The sequence below is a fragment of the Mustela lutreola genome, chromosome X (genome assembly GCF_030435805.1).
Source record: "Mustela lutreola isolate mMusLut2 chromosome X, mMusLut2.pri, whole genome shotgun sequence".
In the NCBI taxonomy this organism is placed as follows: domain Eukaryota; kingdom Metazoa; phylum Chordata; class Mammalia; order Carnivora; family Mustelidae; genus Mustela; species Mustela lutreola.
Window position 1 is genome coordinate 39473075 of NC_081308.1, and position 23337 is coordinate 39496411.

At 38.3% G+C, this 23337-nt stretch overlaps 1 protein-coding gene across 13 annotated transcripts in view; it reads left to right on the forward strand.

The window, feature by feature from the left end:
- The first annotated feature begins 79 nt into the window (after positions 1 to 79).
- KDM6A (lysine demethylase 6A) overlaps positions 80 to 23337 on the forward strand; it is a 204005-nt gene continuing 180747 nt past the window's right edge. For 6 of the 13 annotated variants that reach the window (XM_059158350.1, XM_059158352.1, XM_059158351.1 and 3 more), the window contains exons 1-2: positions 85 to 649; positions 864 to 927. In XM_059158350.1, coding sequence (XP_059014333.1) covers positions 489 to 649; positions 864 to 927 — 225 coding nt within the window. In that variant the 5' untranslated portion in view covers positions 85 to 488. Of the gene's footprint in view, positions 650 to 863; positions 928 to 1044; positions 1234 to 23337 lie in introns of those variants that run through there. The other 7 variants (XM_059158357.1, XM_059158355.1, XM_059158360.1 and 4 more) reach the window with 4 other exon arrangements.

Here is a 23337-nt window from a genome sequence, read left to right on the forward strand (position 1 = left end):
GAGCCACGGCTGACGTGAGTCAACAAAGGTCACGTGAGGCGAGCGGGCAGCGCCGATTGGCGGCGCTGCCCGGGCGCGGAGGGGGGGGTCACGGCGGCGGCGTGGGGTTCGCTGTGTGACACAATTACAACAACTTTGTGCTGGTGCCGGGGAAGTTTGTGTCTCCTACGAATACCCCCCCTTGCCCCCCAGTCCCGCGCGCTCCAGCCGTTCCCGCCGTCCCCGCCTGTGGCTGTCCCCCGCCCGCCCCCGCGATGTGACCCTACAGCCGAGCCGCCGCCGCTGCCGACCCGGGGGCTCCGCAGCCCCTGCCGCCGCCGCCTTCACCGCCGCCGCGTTGGGATTTTTCGTCGCTGCCGTCCGCGGCGGAGGAGGAGGCGGCGATAAAGTTGGTGTGCCGGTCCCGAGCGGAGACTGTGGGCGTCGTTGCGGGCCCCGGCCCGGGGGGGGGGGTGTCGGCGTTGGAGTTGTGAATTCGCTGCGTTTCCATGAAATCCTGCGGAGTGTCGCTCGCTACCGCCGCCGCTGCCGCCGCCGCTTTCGGTGATGAGGAAAAGAAAATGGCGGCGGGAAAAGCGAGCGGCGAGAGCGAGGAGGCGTCCCCCAGCCTGACAGCCGAGGAGAGGGAGGCGCTCGGCGGACTGGACAGGTACGGGCCGCCGTCACCCGCCCGGTCGGCTCCGGACGGGCTGGCGCCGCTCTCCGGGGAAGCCCGAGCGCGGCTTGCCTCTGGCGGCGGCGGGGCGGGCACCTCGGCTTGGCGCTCTCTGTGCGGTAGCCGCCGCCGGGGCCTCGGACTCGGGAAGGGGTGGATCGGTGGCGTTCCCCGAGCTCTAACGAGCCGCGTGTCTCTCTCCCCACAGCCGCCTTTTCGGGTTCGTGAGGTTTCATGAAGATGGCGCCAGGACGAAGGCCCTACTGGGCAAGGTAAGGCAGCCCGCGGGCCGGAGCGCGGACACGGGCTCCCCGGCCGGCGCCTGGCTCGCCCCGGGCCCCGCGGCCTGACAGGCGTTCATTGTGGCCACGAACGATGGCCGAGGGGCTTCCGGAAAAGTATTTCCTGCCTTTGCTCTCCCCCACCCTGGGATACCTCGCTTGTACCCTTGCGAAATCGCTCTCGCCTCTTGTAGCTGGAGGAACAGAGGCAGCAACGCTTTGGGGCCGAGCTCAACGGGGTCGACAGAATCGCCTCTCATTTTACGGCTTTTTGGAAGTAGACGGATGATCTCCGAGGTGCCTGTTCAGTGTCCAGGGATCATAAATGTGTGCAGATTTCCCCAAATTTCTGACTTACTTGCCTTCCGTGGTTTTTATTCTTTTGCTTCAGGCAGGCTGTTAATGTCTACGGTTAACCAAACGTTTTGGGCTTTTCTGCGTCCCTGCTCGCAGAAGGGGGAAGTTGTACGTAGTTTAGGGCCGTGAAGAGTTTGCATTGGGCTGTTGACATGCATCTCAACTGCTGGGTGTTTTACCTGAAGTTAGGTGACTTGTTTACTTTTTGGGTCTTTCTGCCATAGAAATTCTGCAGTTATTTTTAAGTGTGCTTTCTTCTTGGAGTCTCGTTTCCTGTGTGTCTGACCGGGGAGGCTAGGGGGGATTCGGGGTGTAGTCTCTGTTTATTTGTGTGGAAAGTTGTTGGCACTGTCATTTAGTTAAGTAATGGCTGCTCCTATCGGCCCAAGATGGCGGGACAGGGTGGGAGGAGAAAGTGAAGGGGGGGAGCTTGGGGGGAGGGAGGAGAGGTAAACATGGAAATAAATAGTAGCGATGAATAGGCCTCTCCTTCGGAGTGTGTAGCTCGATGGTGTTTAATGAAAATTGTCTAAGATGATTTGCATATAGAATTCTTGTACCTTTGTTAAGCTTGGAAGCAGCATTCATAAGCCTGGTAAATGCTTATCAACCTGTAGCACATTTAGTTGCCCATCCGTAAGCTTTTGAACAAAGGCTGTGGAGTCTCGATCTGTCTGCATCACTTTGTCTCTCCTGACCAAAATATGATTGAAATGATATTTGTACGCTTTCTTTATTGGGACCGTGAAACTTGGAGTGTGTGCGATAGGTGTTGCATCCGTTAGACATTTTCTTTCAAGCTGAAATCAGTAGCTTTGCGTTTGACACCTAGCCTTATTGTTAGAATTGAGAAGGAAGTTTGAAATGACTAAGGCCTAGGTTTTTATTAAGTTGATTTTTTTTTTTTTTTTTTAGTTCTCAGTTTTTGTCTGTAGTTTGGTTTAGAAGAGTTCCTAATTCCTTTTATCTGTAATTAACTTGTTTTTGTTACAAAGTAACTAAGTGTAAGGGGTTTCAATCACAAATAATGACGAGAAAGCTAAACAGAAATAATCCTTTTCAGTAAGCCTAGTGCCTTTGACTGATACAGAAAACTTGAATTAAACTTTGGCGATGTAGGTATTCATTGGTTTCATTAAAATTATCGCTGGAAAAATGAGTAGTGACTAGCTCTGAAATGACTTAAGCTTCAATAATTAAAGCCTTGATTTTTTTCTTAGTACTTAAGATACTAAAAATAATCGACTGCCGTCAGTGTTGTCATTTAAAAAGATTAAATAAAATATTTAAATATAAGGAGCATCACTTTATTTTGGACTGATTATTACCAGTCTGACTTGGGGTTTGTAAAATGGTTTGCAAAGGTGACACATTTGGAAAAGTTTGGCTGAATCTATTGCTTTTGTTTTTACGGTAAAGAGGAAATAAGTGGAATCTGAGGTTTCATGTGGATAATAGGTAAAATGCAAGTTGATGAATTCATGTCTCAGGATGCTTGTATTTAGTAGATTCACAGCGGATAGTGCTTAACATTGGATTTCAGATTGTAATGTTGAACCCTGCAGTTATTATGCGCTATTGTGTTTAAATGTTAAAGAACTCAAGGTTTTCAAATATCTTTTGTGAAAGTATGCATTACTTTCTAGATGTTCGAATACAGTAACATGTTATAAATGAGAAACTTGTGAAGCTTCATTATATTTTGGGGAAGAATTAAGACTTGATAAAATACTGGATAATCTGATGAATTAGTATTTCGTTGAGGGGAAGAAAAAAAATAATCTTTATTACTTCAGACTTGGTGCTTGTGAGGTCCTACCTATTTAGGTCAAGACTCATTATCCTTAACATTAAAACATTCTAGAGTATGTGCTTGCAACCTCATGCAGTTCCTGTGAGCCTGAACATACCAGTGAAATGTGTAATGTAAAGCTTGACATTATATAAGTTCACACCTTGTGTTCAAATTGGATTCCGAGTAGAATGAATGAGCTGGGATCCTGCTGCTGGAAGTACTGAATTATTTAGCTTCACCCATGTTTTGAACAGTCCTGGGGAACAACAGACACGTGTGTGTGTGTGTGTGTGTGTGTGTGTGTGTAATGTTGAGCTGTGTTGGTTTTAGAATTTTTACTCTCTGAAAGTCTCTCTCTTTTTTTTAAAAAAGATTATTTATTTATTTATTTGACAGACAGAGATCACAAGTAGGCAGAGAGGCAGGCAGAGAGAGAGAGGAGGAAGCAGGCTCCCCACGGAGCAGAGAGCCGGATGCGTGGATGCGGGGCTCGATGCGGGTCTTGATGCGGGGCTCGATCCCAGAACCCTGGGATCATGACCTGAGCCGAAGGCAGAGGCTTTAACCCACTGAGCCACCCAGGCGCGCGCCACTCTCTGAAAGTCTTAAAAAAACAAGAGTAGGTTTTTTTTGTTGTTGTTTTTGTTTTTTGTTGTTGGGGTTGGTTCAGGCTACTTACCTGAGGGCAGGTAATGGAATTGAATGACTCTTCCTGCAAGTCCTCCACCCCCCAACAAATTTGGTTTGCACCTTGTAGAACTGTTTTATTTCTGACAGAAACTTAGCTAATTACTACTTGTTTTCAACGTTTTCATTCCTGTATGTTTTATTGGATCTTTTTTCAAGCTTTAAAATTCAGATTTTGTGGGTCTAAGAAAAAAATAACTCTCGACTTAGAAGCTTTGGAAAGTTTTAAACAAGTGTCTCTTACTTGCCCCTAAACTTGTATGTTCCCTTTCCAGGTGTGGCAATATTTTATCCAAACTGCTGATTTCTTTTACTCTCTGTTTGTAAGATTCATTTATATTAAATTCCTTAAAGGAATTTCTGTTTGTATGATTGCCATTTGATATATAATGCTTGGGGTTTTGGATTAGAAAAATAAATTAATAATATGGTATATTATTTTTGTAGTAATATCTTTAAAAATATCTAAAAATTGTAAACACTGAGTGGTTGCTTAATCAGAGTTTTTGAAAACAGCATGATCTTGACCATTTGCTCTTTGAATTAATGCTGATCATTAATCTTTTGGTAACATAATAATTCAAGATTCTCACATTTTAATTACAGTGGAGTTATGAAAAGTATTAAATAAAACATTTGAACAAATTATGTAGACTTTTTAAGTACATTTCTGAAAATACTTCGGCTTAATCTTTTTTTCAGTTGGGTAAGGATTTGCATTGAAGCATCATAGCAATATATAGCATAAATATAGCAAGAATAAATAGTAATACTATAAGTAAATATAGGAAGAATAAATATAGTAATACTATAAGTCATATTTATAGTAATATAATGCTAAAGGGCTGGGGAATCTTACCTGTGTCGGGGCGCTATCGCTAAAGTACACAGTTTTTCATTTTGAAGTATGTTTACATCCATTTTAAGTTTGTCCTGAGTACTTTCATTGGAACTTTTTTTTATAATTCTGTTAATCAGTAAAAGGATTATGTAGAATACCTAGAAGAAGTGATGGGTTGTTTACCATTTGGAAATGTGTGTTCTTTTTTCCCTAGGAAATAATTAGTATTAAAATAGTTGGCATTTAAAATTTTTTTGGTAATGGTGGTAGTTTAAAATCCACTAAGGTATATATATTTTCCTAAATTTGGTTTGCTTACATGTAGATGGTAGGGGAAAATTATTAGGTCAGTTCTAGAGGTACCTTATTTATACTATAGTACTTAGAGGTTGATGATTTTTTTATTTAAAAATTTTTTTTATTTATTTGACAGACAGAGATCACAAGTAGGCAGAGAGGCAGACGGGGGTGGGGGCGGGGAGCAGGCTGCCCGCTGAGCAGAGAGCCTGATGCAGTCTCCATTCCAGGACCCTGGGATCATGACCTGAGCTGAAAAAAGAGGCTTTAACCCACTGAGCCACCCAGGTGCCCCAAGGTTGATGATGTTTAAAATTATTCTGTATTATGTTTTTGTTGTTGTTGTTGTTTGTTTGTTTATAGGCACTTAAAGGGATATAAGAAGGTTTAGTGTTTGGATTACAAAAGTAATCATAGAATAATGTCATGCTTTGTGTTTGAAAATTAGGTTTTTAATTTCATGTGTTTATAAAAAGTATTTTCTTGTTTGGAAAATTGTCTTGTAAGTAATGATCGTCATTGTTTACCTGGAGAAGGTCTCATGCCATTACTACATATTTCCTAAAATTTTGCTATGTTGCTGGTAATAAAAGCTATAGAAAGATTACAGAAATGTTCGCATATCTGGGCACAAATTAGAACTGCAGGAAAATATAAACAGGTATTCAAGGTTTGGCCTTTTTCACTAGATGTCTCTTTCTGTGGAATCAATTACAAGTTGAAATGACTAGAGACCATTTGACGGCCACCTCTAGATATTTTAGGTTAAGAAAAACTGCCTGAGATACAGGTTTTTGTGACTTAGGTGGTAAAGTGGAGTGATGGGCCACTTGTTTTAAAGTGAAGCTTCAGTGCTTGGCTAGCTACGGAGTAAAAAATCTTACTCTGACTTGATTATGTAACATCTAGTTTTTATTTGTATAGTGCCAGTATTCTTTTGCAGATTTGAAAGGGTTTTTGTTGAGTTTATTTTTACTTTGAAACTCATTGTGATCCTTTGAGCTTTTTGAAACTGATGTTAAGGACTGATAACACTGTGCATTATTAGTATTATTTTTGAAATGTGGTATCCAGAGAGCTAATTTATGTTACAAAAACATCACCAGACTAAGAATTGAAATGATGGTTAGGTTATTTAGGGCCCACATGTATTTATTTGTAGACTAGTTAATTAATGGAATTTATTTAATGAATGCAAAATTGATAGTTTTATGTACTCTAAGTGAAGCTTTACATGTATCAGTTTTGCGCATTGTTAACAGTACATTAGAGCAACAAACATTGACTACATTAAATGCAAGCCTTCTATGCAGGGAATATGAAGATAATATAGATATCCCTTGCCTGCACTGAAAACTTAAGCTCCTTAACAGAGTGAGATAAGTATAAGAATGATATAGCATAGGAATGTCAGTGCCAAAAGAATAGTGTAAAGTGTCCTGAAAGTTTATGATAAGGGTCAGTTTAACAAGTTAGAATGGCTGTTTGTCTTTTGGCTAACCATAGAAACATTGATTAGCAAGCAGACACAGGCAGTCACTGGAACCTGCTCGGGTAGCATGTGAAGTCCCAGGTCTTTGTCTTTGTAGGTAGTCTAACAAGAACCTTGCTGGAAAGGTGCATTGGAGGGGCACATGTAGCGATATCCCAGAATTACCTAGTCCCAGTGGAACACAGGGCTGAATGGGGCTCATAGAGTTACACTTAACTGTATAGAACATTAGGATCCTGGGTTTGTGGATTCTTAGGCCCTGTTTGTACACAGGTGGAGGTGCCTTTACAGTATTTCTAGCCAAGTCACATTAACTTGACCATCATTCATTTCACCAGTGAAAACTTGGTGTCTAAAACCCCTTCCTACCTGACACATTCCAGGGCTGACTGAAGTAAAGACAGGAGAAACATTGCCTTTGCAGAGTCCTGTCCTGGCTCATGTCCTCCTCATGTCTCTCACTGTTAGATTGAACTATTCTTGGACTGTGTATTCCTGATTTGGGAGTTTAAAAAGTTAACTAACCGCTTTTGGATTTTAGGTTATTAGAGTTAACTGATAGTTGCTAGTTTAAGATTAACTAAAGCATCTGAGACCCACCATATTCTGATGTATTTTAGTTTTTTTAAACATTTAATGAGAATTTCTATTATGTAACATATTCTCTGTCAGACACTTAAAACTAAATTATTTAATTAAACTTTTACAATACACTTGTGAGTTTAATGGGTTTATTTACATTTGTGAGATATTGCAGAATGGTGTCTGGGCTGGTTTAATTTACAGACAGCCTTTTCCATATTTTCAGGTATGTTTCAACAAATTACACACTTTGAACACTGGACCTCAAAAAAGAAAAACAAAAGACCCTGTTAGCTCTTCATGCCTGGGCACTTATGGACTGGACTTTTTTTCTCTGGGTGGGTGGTGCTGGAGGTGGGCAGGCATTGATGACTTCTGCAAAACAGTACTTGCTTTCTTGGATTTTCAGTTAGTTTACTGTTGGTACAGTTGTAAAATCGAGTTTCAGAGTTTTACCCTAGGTTGGGCCTCAGTAGAATGGCTACCGTTAATAGGATGAGGATTCTTTCTTTCTTTTTTTTTTTTTTTTGATGATTATTTCTTAATTGTGTTTCTTGGACATGGTGTTTCTTGATTTGGGTATTAGCAAGGAATCTTGTAATTTTGTTTAGGAAAACGTGATTTAAGATCAGATTTTAGCTTTTAGTAGATGTTGAAAGGATAATCTGCTGTGTGTTCTCTTACCTCTCTGATCTCATTTTATAGTAATACTTATCTTTGGATTCTTGGAATCCTTGAATGAGTCTGCATGGATACTCAGTAAGTAAATAAAGGTCATCTTGGAGTACAAAATAACTCTAGGGTAAGGAGGAGGGGAGAATTTAAACTTTATACTTCGGAGATTTCTGTACTGGTATTTTTTTTTTTTTTTAAACTTTAGACATGTATTACTTTACAAATAATACAGTAAGCACCCTGATAGTGAGTACACTGGAATTATATTTTGGTTGATTAAAAATGGATTTTATTCTACCGTGTGTGTTGAGATAACTGTAAAGGCGTTGTCAAGTTGTGATACTTTCGAACTGGATGGTCCGTAAGTGAGGATGGGGTCAGTGAAGTAGAGATGTGCCTATTAGGTCTTATTTCTTTGCCTTTTAGGTGGCTTTGTGATTTGTCACTATGCAGTCTTCATTTTTTTTTTTTTTTTTTTTAAGATTTTATTATTGACAGAGAGAGTGCACACACACACACACACACACACAGGGAGAGGCAGAGGGAGAGAGAGAATCTCAGATTCCATAGGTGCTGAGAGTGGAGCCAGGTGCGCCCCCCCCCGCATCTCATGACCCTGAGATCATGACTTGAGCTGAAATGAAGAGGCAGATAGATACTTAACCGAATGAGCTACCCAGGCCACCCCTGCAATCTTCATTTTGATCTTTAGCATGTTTCTTTGATGAACTTTCCTTTTGGGCCCCTTATTGCCCAGGTTGACCTTTGGGACCTAATTAAGAGCTTGCGAGTGATGCCTTATTTAGACAGTTTCAGGGTTCCCAGGCAATTTGTGGGCTGTTTGCCGCAGAGTTTTATTTTCTTTCTTTATTTTTTAATCCGTTTTTTCTTTTATTCTATCTTTTCTCTACTTTTTTACATTGTTAAAACTGTTGTCATTCTATTAATGTATTCTGATTTTTTTTGTAGTTCAGGTTTGTGGAAGTATTTTGTGTTAGAATATAAAAAAATGCTGCTGCTAAGTTTATTCTCAGGAAGAAAGTTGGACTTTGTTATAGTTACGAGATTTATATGAGGTCATCTAATACATTTTATACAATAGTGGAAGAAACCCTTTTAGATAAAGGGTTTTCAGGCTATGGATCTGTTGCATTATGTTCATTAGATCCTTTTCTTCTTTAAAAAAGTTTGTTGGGGAAAATTTCCAGTATTTTCAAAAGTGAAGAAAACCAACCAGCCATCACTGATCATTACCCATTTCAGCTATTTTCAACTCAATGACCAGTTTTGTTTCATCTATATTTTGCCCCTCACCCCCATTATTTTGAAAGACATCTCAGGCATTAGTCTTACCATTTAATCCATAGATATATCAGTTTGTCTCCGAAACATAGCCATAGTGCCCTTATTACACATAAAAATAACTTTTTTTTTTTTCGTAAAGATTTTATTTATTTACTTGACAGAGAGTGGTAGAGCACAAGTTGGGGGGAGCAGCAGAGGGAGAGGGAGAAGCAGCAGGCTCCCTACTGAGCAGGGAGCCAGGTGTGGTGTGGAGCTCTGTCCTAGGACCCTGGGATCATGACCTGAGCTGAAGGCAGATGCTTAATTGAGCCACCCAGGTGCCCATAGAAATAACTTCTTAATAGTAAGTATTTTTGGGGCCTTGATTTTTTGACATATGGAAGGATTAGTTCTTTGGAAAACTAGAAGAAAACAGATAATTAGCTGAAATATATATGAGTTTGTGTTTTAATATTGTGGAAGGATTCTGTAATAGGATCTAACATAATATGGGGCAAAAGAGATAATTTTGCCTAAGAACTTTATGACTCTTAGTTCATTGAATCTGGGTCATTTATACATTTAGGGGAAATTTGTTTTTAAGATACAGTAGTTAAAATGTTTTACGTTTTTGAATTTCAAATATCAGAATGAGAACTAGAAAAGCTTTGGTTTTGCTTGGTTGATTTTGAAATGTTTGCTGACCTGCTGTGGTGAAGCACTGTGCAAAGTCTTTGGGCAACAGTAAGACCTGGCCTCTGCCCTTATAGTCTTTGGAGAAAAGTGTATAGACTGAGTGATCATATGTTGTAGTAAGTATAATAATAAAGTTGTATATGCAAAGTACTATGAGCTCTCAAATGACAGAGCCAATAAAACAGTTAAAATTTTTGATGATGGGTAGTTTAAATTATCCACACAGTTTCTAGCATTTTGGAACATTTAATTTTGATTGGAGAAGTAAGTGGTGAGGGAAACTCCACGAAGATGTAACATTTCATCTTGGTTATCGAACCTGAGTAGAGGTTTAGCAAGAGCAAGGAAAGGGCAGACAGTTGGAGGTAAATGAAGTTAAATGGTGTTTGAGGAATTGTGAATAGTTGAGTGTGAGTAGAGGGTGTCATGGTGGAGTTAGGAGAAGGTAACTGAGCACATGAAGGCTCACATCAATATAGGCCATAGGAGGCCATAGGATGTTTTGGGACATCATTGAATTCATTTCTCATTCAGGGGGAATTGACTTGACCAGAGTAGATTTTATGGGACTATTATTGGCTATAGTAAGAAGGATAAATTGGAGGGGAAAGGATCCTACTTGTGAAGTATTGGTGGTTAGATAACAACATGATGGATTTTAGAGTAGAATTCTGCTTCTGCCACTTACTAGATGTGTGACCCTTTGACAAATTATTTCATCTTTCAGAGGCTCAGGTTTCTCATCTGTAAAATGGAAGTGGTAATAGATTCTGGCATGCTGTTGCATTTTGTGTTAAGAAGGAAAGTGCTTGGCATTGGTCCTAGCATGGAAGGTGCTCAGTACAAGAAACAAGTTACTACCTTCTTGGAAAAGACAGTTGAGTTTAAACTAAGGCTATAGTTCAGGAGTGAGGGTGGAGATAGAGGCAGATTGGGGAATCTCTGGAAAAGAATCCTAGCATCTCACTCTGGCTTTCTTTCTTTGTCTAACCACATCTTAAGTCTCTGAGACACTGTTCTAGACTTTCTTTACTCACTCTGCCCCCAACTTACACATAAACCTGACTGCCATTTGATTACTTTAGTTGGGCATCTTGAAGGCACCTTAAACTGAACATATGCAAACTGAATTTATCATTGTCTTTGATGATTCTTATCTTAATAAATGGCAGTTAATCATTATTTTTGCCAGAAACCACTTAGAAAGTCCTAGTAGTCTGCCTATCTTGTCATTTCTCCATCTTAAATTTCATGTCTGTTTCTCTCCATTCTCACTGTCATTATTCTGATTGAAGCCATGATCCTATCTTTGACTTTGGAAATAGCTTCATACAGTTTTTTTTTTTTTTTTTGAATATGTATACTTCTACATAGTACAAAATTGAAAAGTTACATGAAGGGTGTTAACAGTAAAAAGAAAATCTCCCTCCCACACCATCTCCCATTTATTTCATGGCAGGCAGCCACTGATAAAAGGTATATTGAGTAACTTCTTATATCAACACATACAAAAGCACATTCCGCTGTATTTCTCTCCCCCACACAAATGAGGTCATATTGTATACAAGTCATTAAAATACTTTGTTAATTTTACTCATTGCTATATGAGAATGTTAATAGTTTCTAATGAGTTGCCTTGGGTTTGACAGTTCTCTCAAATAGTGAGATGTTAGTGAGGGGATTGATTTGGGTTATTTTTAAGTTCTTTTGATTTTGAGGTTCTATTACTCCTTTTATACATGATACTGAGAATAGAAATTCTTAAACACGCGATGGTCTTAGTTGGAAGTATATTCATGTGTGTTTTCTTAAGATAGCAGTTGCAGTTGCTGTGAACTGTCAATTGGTAAATTTTGGTAGATTTTACCAAATAATTGGTAAATTTTGCTTTCGTATTTTGGTTTTATTATTGACTGATTATCAGGCTCTGTGATTACTAACTTAATTCACTGTCTGAATGTTTATAGAAGTAGCCGTAGTTTATATTACTTTATAATCATGTATTTGCAGGAGTCATTCATTTCCTTGGTTTATTCTTGTTTTTATTACAGGAAAGGAAAAGTTGGTAAACTTGGTTCTTGATTAGTTGAAAACTGTACAGGGCTTAGTGTGTTAACTTATTTCATGGCAAAATATATTTTCATTTTTCAGTGCTTATGTTAGAGCTATAACAGTAGTACTTTATTTCTTGGGAGCCATTAACCCTTTTAGGGTCAGTGTAGCTGCATACGTTTTGTATATGATTTCAGGGAGTGTATGGATCCCTTTGAAGCCCAACTGTGGACTCCATTATTTTCAGTTAGTGTAGTTCACTTAATTCTTGAGTAGAGGGGTAGATGTGTTAATGATGGGAGTATGTTGGGGAGAAAGGAAAGCCTTAGAACCACTGGGTTGGTTAGGCTTAGATGGCATGGATTTTTACCACACAGTCTGTGGTATTCTATGACCACTTCACATATTCTTTCAAATTCTTCTCTGGTTATTCTAAGAGTGCTAGGGGAAGAGAATGTGAACTGATCTCTAGAGAACTTACTGCTCTAACTGGAAAAATAGCTGTATGCACATGTCCTTCTAACATAGTAAGTAGGCTTTAGTGTTGTTTCTTTAGTCTGGGTGTTCAAAATGATGGTTTGGGTTGGGAGGCTGTGTGATATACTGGGAAGAACAATGGATTAGAAAACTGAAGACCTGAGTTTTAGGGTCTGCTGCCTACTTTAGTCAAGTTGCTTAATTGATATGGTCTCAGTTTTACCATCTGTTAAGATGAAAGGTGGGGAATTAAAAATTTTTAGGGACTAGCGCCAAAATTCTAGGTAACTATTCATTTGTTTTTAGGATTGGCCCAATTCTTTTAAGCTGTTGACCCAGAAGGGGAGGGCACAGTAGAACTTTGTTGTTCTAGATGGTAATTTTCTTTGATTTCAGCCTCAAGTGTTCAGGATCAGACACCAAATGAATGCGGAGACATAATGGAACTGAGAGTGGTATGCTTTTTTTAAGCTAGTATGATATTAGCCATTCAGTTAGTCTTTGATTTGAAAGTTAGTATTATTTATTAATGGCTAGTGTTTGACTTCTCCAAACTGCTTCTTATAGTTGGGGCTATAATTTATTAGGTCAGATCTGATATTTCTAATTATAGAAGATGTGTGTAATCACTGTTTCTGTGTTTTGGTAAGAAGTGTCACATTGAAGGGGTGCCTGGGGGCTCACTCAGTTAAGCCAGACTCTTGTTTTTGGCTCAGGTCCTGATCTCATGGAGCCTGCTCTCATTCTCTTTTTCTTACTCTCCCTCTTCTCCCCACTTTTGCTTGCACACTCAACCTCTCTCTTTCTTTAAAAAAAAAAGTCACAGTGAATAAATGTACACTGCTAGGTATTGGGCAATTGGGTGTTAAAAAATGAATAAGGCACCTCTGTTTCCCTAAGAGCAGTAGTGGGGCATTTTGTGATTAATTGAATGTAAACTTTTATTATTTGATTTTGCTGTGTGTGTGAGGGGGGGGAGAGAGAGAGAGAGAGGGAGAGATATTACAGTTTCATTATAAGCCTATTAGTTAAAAAGATAGATTTGGATTTTTAAAAAAGATTTTATTTATTTGACAGAGAACAGGTGCGTGTACGCACGTACACCAGAGGCCACAAGTTGAGGGGAACAGCAGAGGGAGTGGGAGAGCAGGTTAACCAAGTGAGTCACCCAGGCACTGCTAGATTTGGATTTTCTTAAGAAGAAACTTCTTGTTTTGTTTAACAGCCTTTCAGAGATGATAAATGTATAAAATGAAGTGGGTCTTCTCTCATTGAAGTTATTCAGATTTGCTCATTGACACTACTTGGCCAGGTTGTTACAGACAACATTCAGACATCAAAGGATAGCTTTTACTGTTATCTGTAAAGATTACCCAGCCCTTAAATAGTCATGATGCTATGAAAAGACGTAACTGAATCCTGAATATCTGAAGGAAGAGCTGGAGTCCTTACTAATCTGATGGATTTTTTGGCTGTTTGTCTGTCTTGTTGGACTTGGATTGTCCTTATAAAAGTGGACATCACATTTGAAATTGGATATCATGAATACATTTTTGTAGGTAGAAATTATTTTCTATTAGCTTTTTAAAATTTTGACTTTATTTTGGGATGATTACAGATTCATGTGAAGTTGTACGAAACAGTAGATCTGGTGTGCCCTTTATCCATTTTCTCCCAGTGGTAGCATCTTGCAAAAGTGTACTACAATAAGTATCACAACCAGAATATCGACACTGATATAATCAAGATATAGAACTGTTCCATTACCATAAGTATCTGTCTTGTTTCTAATTTATAGCCACTCCTCCCACCCCCCATTCCTAACCCCTGACAACTGTTAATCTGTTCTCCATTTTCATAGTTTTGTCATTTGAAAAAATACTATATAAATGGTATCATATAGTTTATGTCCTTTTGGGATTATCCTTTTTCAGAACTCCCTGGATTAATTGAAGTTGTTGTATGAATCAGTAGTTCCTTTTTATTGTTGAGGAGTACTCCGTGGTATTGTCACCACATTTTCTTTAACCATTTACCTGTGAAGGACATCTGAGTTATTCCTAGTTTTTGGCTTTGCGAATAAAGCTGCTATGACCATTTGTGTACAGGTGTTTTTGTGAACCTTAAGTTTTCCCTGGGATAAATGCCCAAGAGTGCAGTTGCTGATAATTACATGCTTAGTTTTATAAAAAACCACCAAACTGTTTAACTGGTTTCCAGAGCAGCCCTACCATTTTATATTCCCATCAGCAGTCCCCCACTGTGTTCCAGTTTCATTACATCCTTGCCAGCATTTGGTGTTACTGCTCTTTCTTATTTTTGACATTCTGATAGGTGTATAGTGATCACTGTGATTTAAATTTACATTTCCCTCATAGCTGATGATGTTGAACATCCATTATGTTCCTACTTTCCATCTGTATAACCTCTCTGGTAAAGTGTCTGTGTTTTTTGCATTATTTATTTAAGACCTCCTTTTTCTCTAATATAAACATTTAGAGCTATAAATTTACTTTCTTGCTACTTAGCTGTTTCCCATGTTCTTATATATTGTATTTTCATTTTCATTCAGTTCTACACTTTTTTTTTTTTTTTTTTTAAGTTTCTTCTGAGCTTTCCTCTTCAATCCATGGATTGTTTGGTAGTGTGTTGTTCAGCTTTTTAGGTATTTTGGAGATTTTCCTGTTCTCATTTTGTTATTTTTAGTTTGGTTGTCTTACTGAAATTATTGGTAATTTTATTTGCTCTGAGGTCCACTTTACCTGATAGTAATGTAGCCAGTCTTTTTTAAAAAATGAATATTTACATGATATGTCTTTTTACATATTTTTACTTTCAGTCTACCTGTATCCTTGTATTTACAGTGATTTTTTGTGGACAGCATATTGTTAGATCATTTAAAATATTCTTCCAGTTACTCTTTTTAATTGGTGTATTTAGACTACACTTAAGGTGATTACTGATATATTAAGGCTTAAGTCTGCTATTTTATTATTTTTTATTCAGTCTGTTTCTCAGGTCTTATTTCTTAAGTCCTTATGGGTTACTTGGATATAGTTTTGGGTTCCATCTTGATTTGTCATATTTCTTTAGGTATATTTCTTTGTATAGATGTCTTGCTGTGGATATTGTGATTTATATGTAAATTACCACTGTCTTTGGGTCCCCGATGTTTCACTAGTTTGAGTGTAGTGCAGAAACTTTTACTTTGGTCTAGGGTCCTTTCGCCCTCTCTACTTTAAAATACAACTTTCTTTATGTAACATTGAACATGTCAGATGGTGTGATAAATTTTGCTTCAGCCAGCAAATAGGATTAATGAAACTCAAATGTAGTGTCATAGTCTGTTATACTTACCCCTAATTTTACTTACTCCAGTGTTCTTTTTCCTTTCTGAAGTCCAGCTGTCTTCTGCTTTCATTTCCTTTCTGTTTAGAGAACTTTCCAAGCTTCTTTCAGGTAAGTTTGCAAGCATCAAATTCTCTTAGTTTTTCTGAGATTGTCTTTAATTCCCTTCATTCCTGAAGGATATTTTAGCTGTATATAGAACTCACAGTGTACAGTTCATTTGTTTCAGTATGTGAAAAGTGGCCTATTTTCTTAAGTTCCCTATGTTTTCATATCAGAAATTTGCTATCATTTGAATTGAGGCTTCTCTATAAGTAATGTATCATTTTTCTCTGTTTTTTAAGAATTTTTCTTTGTCTTTAGGTTTCAGGAGTTTAATTATGATGTATTTTGGTATGGATGTCTTTAGTTTTATTTTATTTGGGGTTCACTCTGCTTTTTCTACCTGCGGATTAATGTGTTTCACCAAATACTGGGCATTTTCAGGCATTGTATCTTCAGATACTTTTTCAATCCCATATGCGCTTTTGGGAATTTGATAAACACCCTTAACTCTATTGTTTTTGACCCATATGTACCTGAAGCTCTGTTACTTCTTTTTCAGTCTTTTTTCTTTATTTTTTAGGTTATCTAAATCCTACTGATCTGTTCACTGACTTTTTCTTATTTCAGTTCTATTGTTGAGCCCATCCAGAGAGTTATTTTGGTTGTTTTATTTTTGAGTTTTAAAATTTCCATTTGGTTCTTTTAAAATAAGTTTTCTTTCCTGAGATTTTCCATTTTTCCATTTATTTCAAGAGCAGCTGTAATTGCTCATTGAAGCATTTTATGTTGACTGCTTAAAATCCGAGATAATTCATTCACAACCTGGATCATCTCAGTGTTGCATGTATTGGTTGTTGTTCCTCATTCACATTATACTTTTATGGCTTTTGGTATAGCGAGTGACTTTAACTGTATTCTGTACATTTTAAACATCACATAAGAATTCTTGATCTTGTTCTTTTTTTTTTTTTTTTTTTTTTAAATAGTAGGCAGTCTCCTTGTTGAGGTGTAGTGCCAGAACTGGGGCAAGTGTGTATGTTCAGCTTCTTACTGGGTCCTACAGACAACCATTCTAGCAAAAATAAAACACTGCCTCATACTGTCTTGGTGGAGACTGATGGGATGTAAGTTCAGCTTCCCCCTTGTCCTTACTGACGTCTTCTGGCAAAAGGTAGGCACCAGTTTATACTACTTTGTTGCCTCTGGGTGGGAGGTATAAGATCAGATTCCTGATGGGATGTGCTTCCCCAGCAAGAGAGAAATGGAGGGCGAACTCTGACTACCACTCTGCTGTAGGGTGGAGCAGAAGCTTTCTACTTTGTGCCGCTGCCCTGAGTTGATGCCATTTGGGGGGTGGTTTAGTTTCACTGCTGAATGGGTATGGAGGTTCAGCTTTGTACTTGCCCCTGCTGACACCAGGGATGGGAAAGTGGAATGCTGATGGGCTCCAGCTCACACCGTCTTGTTCAGTCTTGTTGATGCCATTTGAGGCTGCAGGTTCAGCTTCTCCCTGGTTTCTGTTGACAATGGGCATGTGTCATGTGTTGTGTGTTGTGTGTCGTGTGTGTGTGTGTGGGGGGTGAAGTGTAGTGGTGGCTAATCCTGTCTCACACAGCTTTGTTAAGTCTGTTTGCTCTTGGGTGGTGGAAGTGGCCCAACTTGCCCTTGATACTATTGGCACTACCTTAAATGGGTGAATCTGAGCACCACTGGCTTCCACTGGGTGTCGGGTATGGAAGACCAGCTTCTTATTTAGCCTTGCCACTAACCCAGCAGGGTTTTTTGAGTCCACCTCCACCTCCTCCTGGACCTGAAAGATCAGCTTCCTACCTAGTTTCATCTATACTGTCCTGGTAGGGAAGGAACTTCAGCACCCTTGTAAGTGGAATAGGAGATCAGTTGCCTTTTTTGTCCTGCTAATTATAGTTGGATTGACAGCCTGTCTTCCCTACTCTGGCTGAGAGGAAGGGGCATATGGAAGATTTAGCTGTGGGCTTGGCCCCACTGAAACTGGGAGGGTTCACGTGCATGTTTGTGTGTGTGTATCTTTTGTTGAGGGTCTTTGGCTAGAATATGGTGGGTATTACTGAAAAGGTTTCTATTGGTAAGCTAGCCTTTTCTTGAGGAGAATACTTTTCTTATGACTGTGGTATTGGATGGGGGAGCTTCTGAAGCAGCATCTTGGCCCAGAAATATGGGAAACAATAAGAAAACCCAGGGAACTCACTGCCTTGTCATTCCTTAAGTCCTGCTGTCTCTAGGAAGTCCGCTGCCTTTTTTCCACCTATCAGCCACTTCCCACACTTGCTTGTTATGTTATGTCTAGGATTTTTTTGGTGTGAGAGGGAGAGTCTGGCAGGAATGAAGGTGTTCTGTTTTGGCAGAACTGGAGTTGATTGTTCTTTTTTTAATTGAAAAAAATTGAAGTATAATTGGCATATAATGTTAGTTCCCATTGTATAGCAGTAGTGATTTGACAACTCTATACCTTATACTAAGCTGCAAGTGTAGCCACAGCCTGTCCCCATACAGTGCTGTTGTAATACCATTGGCTGTATTCCCTGTGCTTTACCTTTCATCTTTGTGACTTACCTCCATAACTAGAAGCCTGTACCTCCCACTCAACTTCACCCATTTTGCCTGACTTCCCAACCGTCCTTTCCTTGGGCAACCACCAGTTTGTTGGTATTTAAGTTTTCCACTAACTTCTACAGTACAGTTGACCCTTGAACCATGGGGATGGGAGTTAGGGGTGCTGATCCTCTGTGTAGTTGAAAATTCAGGTACAACTTTTGACTCCCACCAAAATGTTAGCTACTAACAGCCTACTGTTGACTGGAAGCCTTACTGATAAGATAGTCAATTAACACATATTTTGTATGTTACATGTATTATATACTGTATTCTTGTAGTAAGCTAGAGAAAAGATGTTAAAATCTTAAGGGCGAGAAAATACATTTACAGTACTGTTGTATTTATAAAAAAACCCATCTGTGTAGAAGTCAACCCAAGCATTTCAAACCTGTGTTTTTCAATGGTCAAGTGTAATTCAAGTTTAAATTGTGAAATTTTTTTACCTAAAGATATTAGTCACATGGATAAAGTCTTAAAATAAAATTTGTAGGAAATCTAAATTTCAGTGATTTTAGTGATTATGACATGATCCTCAATTTACAAAGCTATTTCCTTCTATCAAGGCTCGACCTCTAGCTGTATTATTTGGGAGACAAGGTTTAAATAACCACAGCGCTTACTTTTGACCATCAAATGCTTTCTGTTATATTTTTTAAAGGAAGCACATATTTACATAGATAGAAACTAAAAGTTAAGCTGGCTTATAGTAGACTCTCACTGTTTTGGTTTGCCATCAAATAGCAGTTCCTTCCTCTTCAGTTTCCCATCCCAAATATACCAGTACAACAAAACATTTTATTCCTTTTGCCACATTAAGGCCAGCAAACGAGAACAGAATCCCTTACCCCAAATCTTAAAACACTTAGAATAGGAGAAGTAACTCAGAAGTTTTTTAGGAGGAAGAGGAGAGGTAGTATATTTGTTTCCCTAGAATCTCAGTGGAAATAACAGAACTTTCTAGGTAGATGGCATCGGTTCACCTAAGGCAGAGGGTAACTAATTTTGGCATGCATGCGTTAAAAAATGCTACAATATCAAAAGGAAGGGACTTTTTAGTAATTCTTTCCAGCTATAAATTCTGGACTTGTCCTTTCTGTTACTCTTTTGAGCGTGTTATAGTGCAATTTGTATAGAAACAGAAACTTGATTTTTAAAAAATGTATGAATTTCTCTTAAAATAAGTTTAGCACTTATTTAAGCAGTTAGTTTCTGTGTAACATGCTGATCATAATGAGAAATGGTAAATATTGTGCATTCTTCTTTGATCCATTAGTTTTTTTGGATTGTGTTGTTTAATTTCCATGTATTTGTGAATTTCCCTAGTCTTTTCTTGACTGATTTCCTAATTTTACTACATTCTGGTCACAGAGTATAGCTATTATGATTTTTTAAAATCCTTTAAACTTATGGAAACTTGCTTTGTGGTTTATCCTGGAGTATGTTGTATCTACACTTGAGTAGAATGTGTAGTCTGTTGTTGGGAGGACTGTTTTACAGATGGCTTTTTAGTCTTACTGGTTTATAGGGTTCTAGTCAGTTCTTCTATTTCCTTGTTGATCTTTTGATTATTGAAAGTAGAGTATTTTAATCTTAGCTATTGTTGAATTGTCTACTTTTCTCAGCTTTTGCTTTAAGTGTGTTGAGTTCTGTTATGTGTGTATTTATTTTTAATTGTTATATTCTCTTGGTGAATTGGCCTTTTTGTAACTATAGCATGTTTTTCTTTATCCCTAATAACAGTATTTGTTTCAAAGTATATTTTGTCTGATGTTAATATAGCCACTCCAGCTCTATTTTGATTACTGTTTGTATGGTATGTATTTTTTTTTTTAAGATTTTATTTATTTATTTGACAGAGAGAGAGAGAGAGAGCGAGCACAAGCAGGGGGAGAGGCATAGGGACAGGGAGAAGCAGGCTCCCTGCTGAGTAGGGAGCCCAATGTGGGGCTCGATCCCAGGACTCTAGGATCATGACCTGAGCTGAAGGCAGTGGCTTAACCAACTGAGCCACGCAGGCGCCCCTGTATGGTATGTATTTTTACGTCCTTCTAGTTTTATCCTATTTTGTCTTTGAATCTAAAGTATGTGCTTTTTTAGGGAGCATATAGTTGGATCATGCTTTTTCATCCATCCTGCAATCTCTTTTAATTTTGCTTACATTTTAGGTGATTACTGTTAAGTTACAGTTTCTACCTACCATTTTGCTATTTGTCTTTATGTCTTGTGTTGTTTTTATTCTTTGTTCCCCTATTTCTGTTGTGTGTTTGTATGTGTGTGTGTTAGATATTTTCCAGCATACTATTCTAATTCATTTTTTGTTAAATTTTTCATGTTATTTATTTTAATTTGGTCTGGACCTTAAAGCAAGTTCCGATTAACACCATCTTAATTTCAGTAGTATACCAAGACTTTGTTCTTGTACAGCTCCATTCCCCTTTGTGGTGTTATTGTCATATGTTACATCTTTGTATATTGTATTCTCATCAGCACAAATAATTATTGCTTTATTGAGAGCCTTTTAAATCACGTAGGACAAAGTAAACTTCACAAACCAAAAATGCATTTATACTCCTTTTATATTTACTTGGGTAGTTACCTTTTTTTTTTTTTAAAGATTTTATTTATTTATTTGACAGAGATCACAAGTAGGCAGAGAGACAGGCAGAGAGGGGAGAAAGCAGGCTCCCCGCAGAGCAGAGAGCGTGATGCGGGGCTCGATCCCAGGACCCTGGGATCATGACCTTAGCTGAAGGCAGAGGCTTTAACCCACTGAGCTACCCAGGTGCCCCTTGGATAGTTACCTTTAGTGGTATTTTTTTTTCTTGTGATTTTGAGTTATTGTGTAGTGTTCTTTCATTTCCATGTGACTGTCTTTTGTATTCCTTGCAGCGTAGGTCTGTTCGTGACACATTCACTTTTTGCTACTAACAAATTCAGTTTTTATCTGTAAAATCTTAATTTCTCCTTAATATTTACAAATAATTTTGCTGGATATAAAATTCTTGGCTGACCATCTTTTCGTTTCAGCACTTTTAACATGTCATCCCATTGCCTTTGGGTTCCATGGTGTCTGATGAGGAAATCAAATATTGATCTTATTAAGGATTATATTTATTATACATGATGAGTCACTTCTTTCTTGTTGCTTCTAAAATTCTCTTCTGTTTTTCCTTTTGATGGTTTGACTATAATGCTTCTCAGTTTGGATCTGAGTTCAGTTTATTTAGAGGTCATTAAGCTTTTTGGATGGGAGATTAATCTTTTTATTCCTGTTACTTAATGTGGAAAGTTTTCAGCCATTATTTCTTTAAATATTATTTCTTTTTCTCAGCTTTCCTTTTGTGATTGATGTGTGCATGTTTTGGTATACTTCATAATATTCCACAGATCTCTGATATTCTGTTCATTTTTCTTTTTCCGTTTCTGTTCCTTGACTGGATAATCTCTTGATTTATCCGTAAGTTCACTGATTGTTTCTGCCTGCTCAGATAATGCTGTTGAGCTTCTCTAGTGAATTTTCCAGTGAAAATTTCAGAATTTTCTTTAGTAAATTGTTGTACTTTCTATTTGCTACTTCTTGTATATATATAATTTTTCTGTTTATTGATATTGTTCTTATACTTTGCTTTAGTTCTTTTATCTTGGCTTCCCTTTGTTTTTTGAACATATTTATAATAGCTAACTTAAAATCTTGTTTAGTAAGTCTGTCATCTGACCTTGCTCTAGGACCGTTTCTATTGATTGCTTTCTCCTCTGTGGGTGGACTATATTTTTTCCTTTGCAGGTCTCAAAATTTTGGTTGAAAAGTGGGCATTTTATAGCTACTCCAGAAAGCAGAAAGTTCCCTCTCTGCAGCATTTGTTTTTGTTAGTTTGTTGTAGTATTTTGTTTGCTGTGACTTTTGTGAACTAATTTTCTCTTGTATTGTCATTGAAATCTCTCCTTGTTTATCTTTGTGTTTAGCTAACTGTTAAACAAAGATTTCCTTAATTTCCTGGAACCAGTAAGTCTCCCAGTCTTTGCTAAGGGTGCTTTGAGTGAAGGCAATTGACAGCTCTGCCACAGCCTTCACTTTTGTCAGAGAGAGCCTGTGGACTTCTTAGGTCTCACCAGGTACGTGCATAGCCTAGCCTATATCTGGGCTTGGTCTTCTTGATTTTCAGGTTTTTCATATTTGTTGGAGCTTTTCAAAGGTGTTAGGAATATTTCATTCTCCCACTCTTTCTTTTAAGGTTTTTGGTTATTTATTGTATGCTCCAGATGTTACCCACTGTTTCAGCAGGTCGCAAAGTTAAACAGTTTTCTGGGATTGTTTGTTTCTTTTTTTCTTTCAGATTTTACTTATTTATTTGGGAGAGAGAGCAGAGAGTACGGGATGGGGAGGGGAAGGGCAGAGGGATAAGAAGCCGACTCTCTACTGAGCATGGAGTCCAATGCAGGGTTCCATCCCAGGACCCCAGGATCATGACCTTAGCTGAAGGCAGATGCTTAACTGACTGAGCCACCCAGGTACCCCTGAGATTGTTTCTGACAGATGCTTCTGGATAAAGGGTTTTTTTTTTTTTTTTTTTTTTTTTTTTTTTGTGGTTAAACTCCAAATCAGCTCAGTAGCCTGTAAGGGGGTCTTCTAGGGAACCATCAGAAAGGTAAAAAACAATGACAGATTTTCTAGGAATGGGGCTCTGAAAGAGCTTTAGCCTCCTGCTTGCTTTACTGCAAATTCATGCTGTTAATTTTCAGGTCTACCTTGGAGCTGCCTGGAGAGGCTGGTACTAGGGCAGGTTAAAAAGCCACAGAGGTCTCTGTTTTTACTAAGATTCAGCCATTTTTCTTTAGCAAACCCTTTCCAGAATGCTGAGAACGTTTGGTTAGTTTCTAGAGTTATTAAAAGGTTGATTACAACAATGTGTATTTGTTAGTTTTCTCTTCGGAGAATTGTTGGAGGTCTTTATTCGCCATTTTCATTGATGTCTTTGTGCATTCTTTAAAGGTAAAATAAATTTATTACTTCATGCAGATCATTCAGATTGTATTCAGAGCTGCAGTATTTTGCCGTCAATTAAAAAAAATCTGTCTTTTCAGGATGCCTGGGTGGCTCAGTTGGTTAAGCCACTGCCTTCAGCTCAGGTCATAATCCCA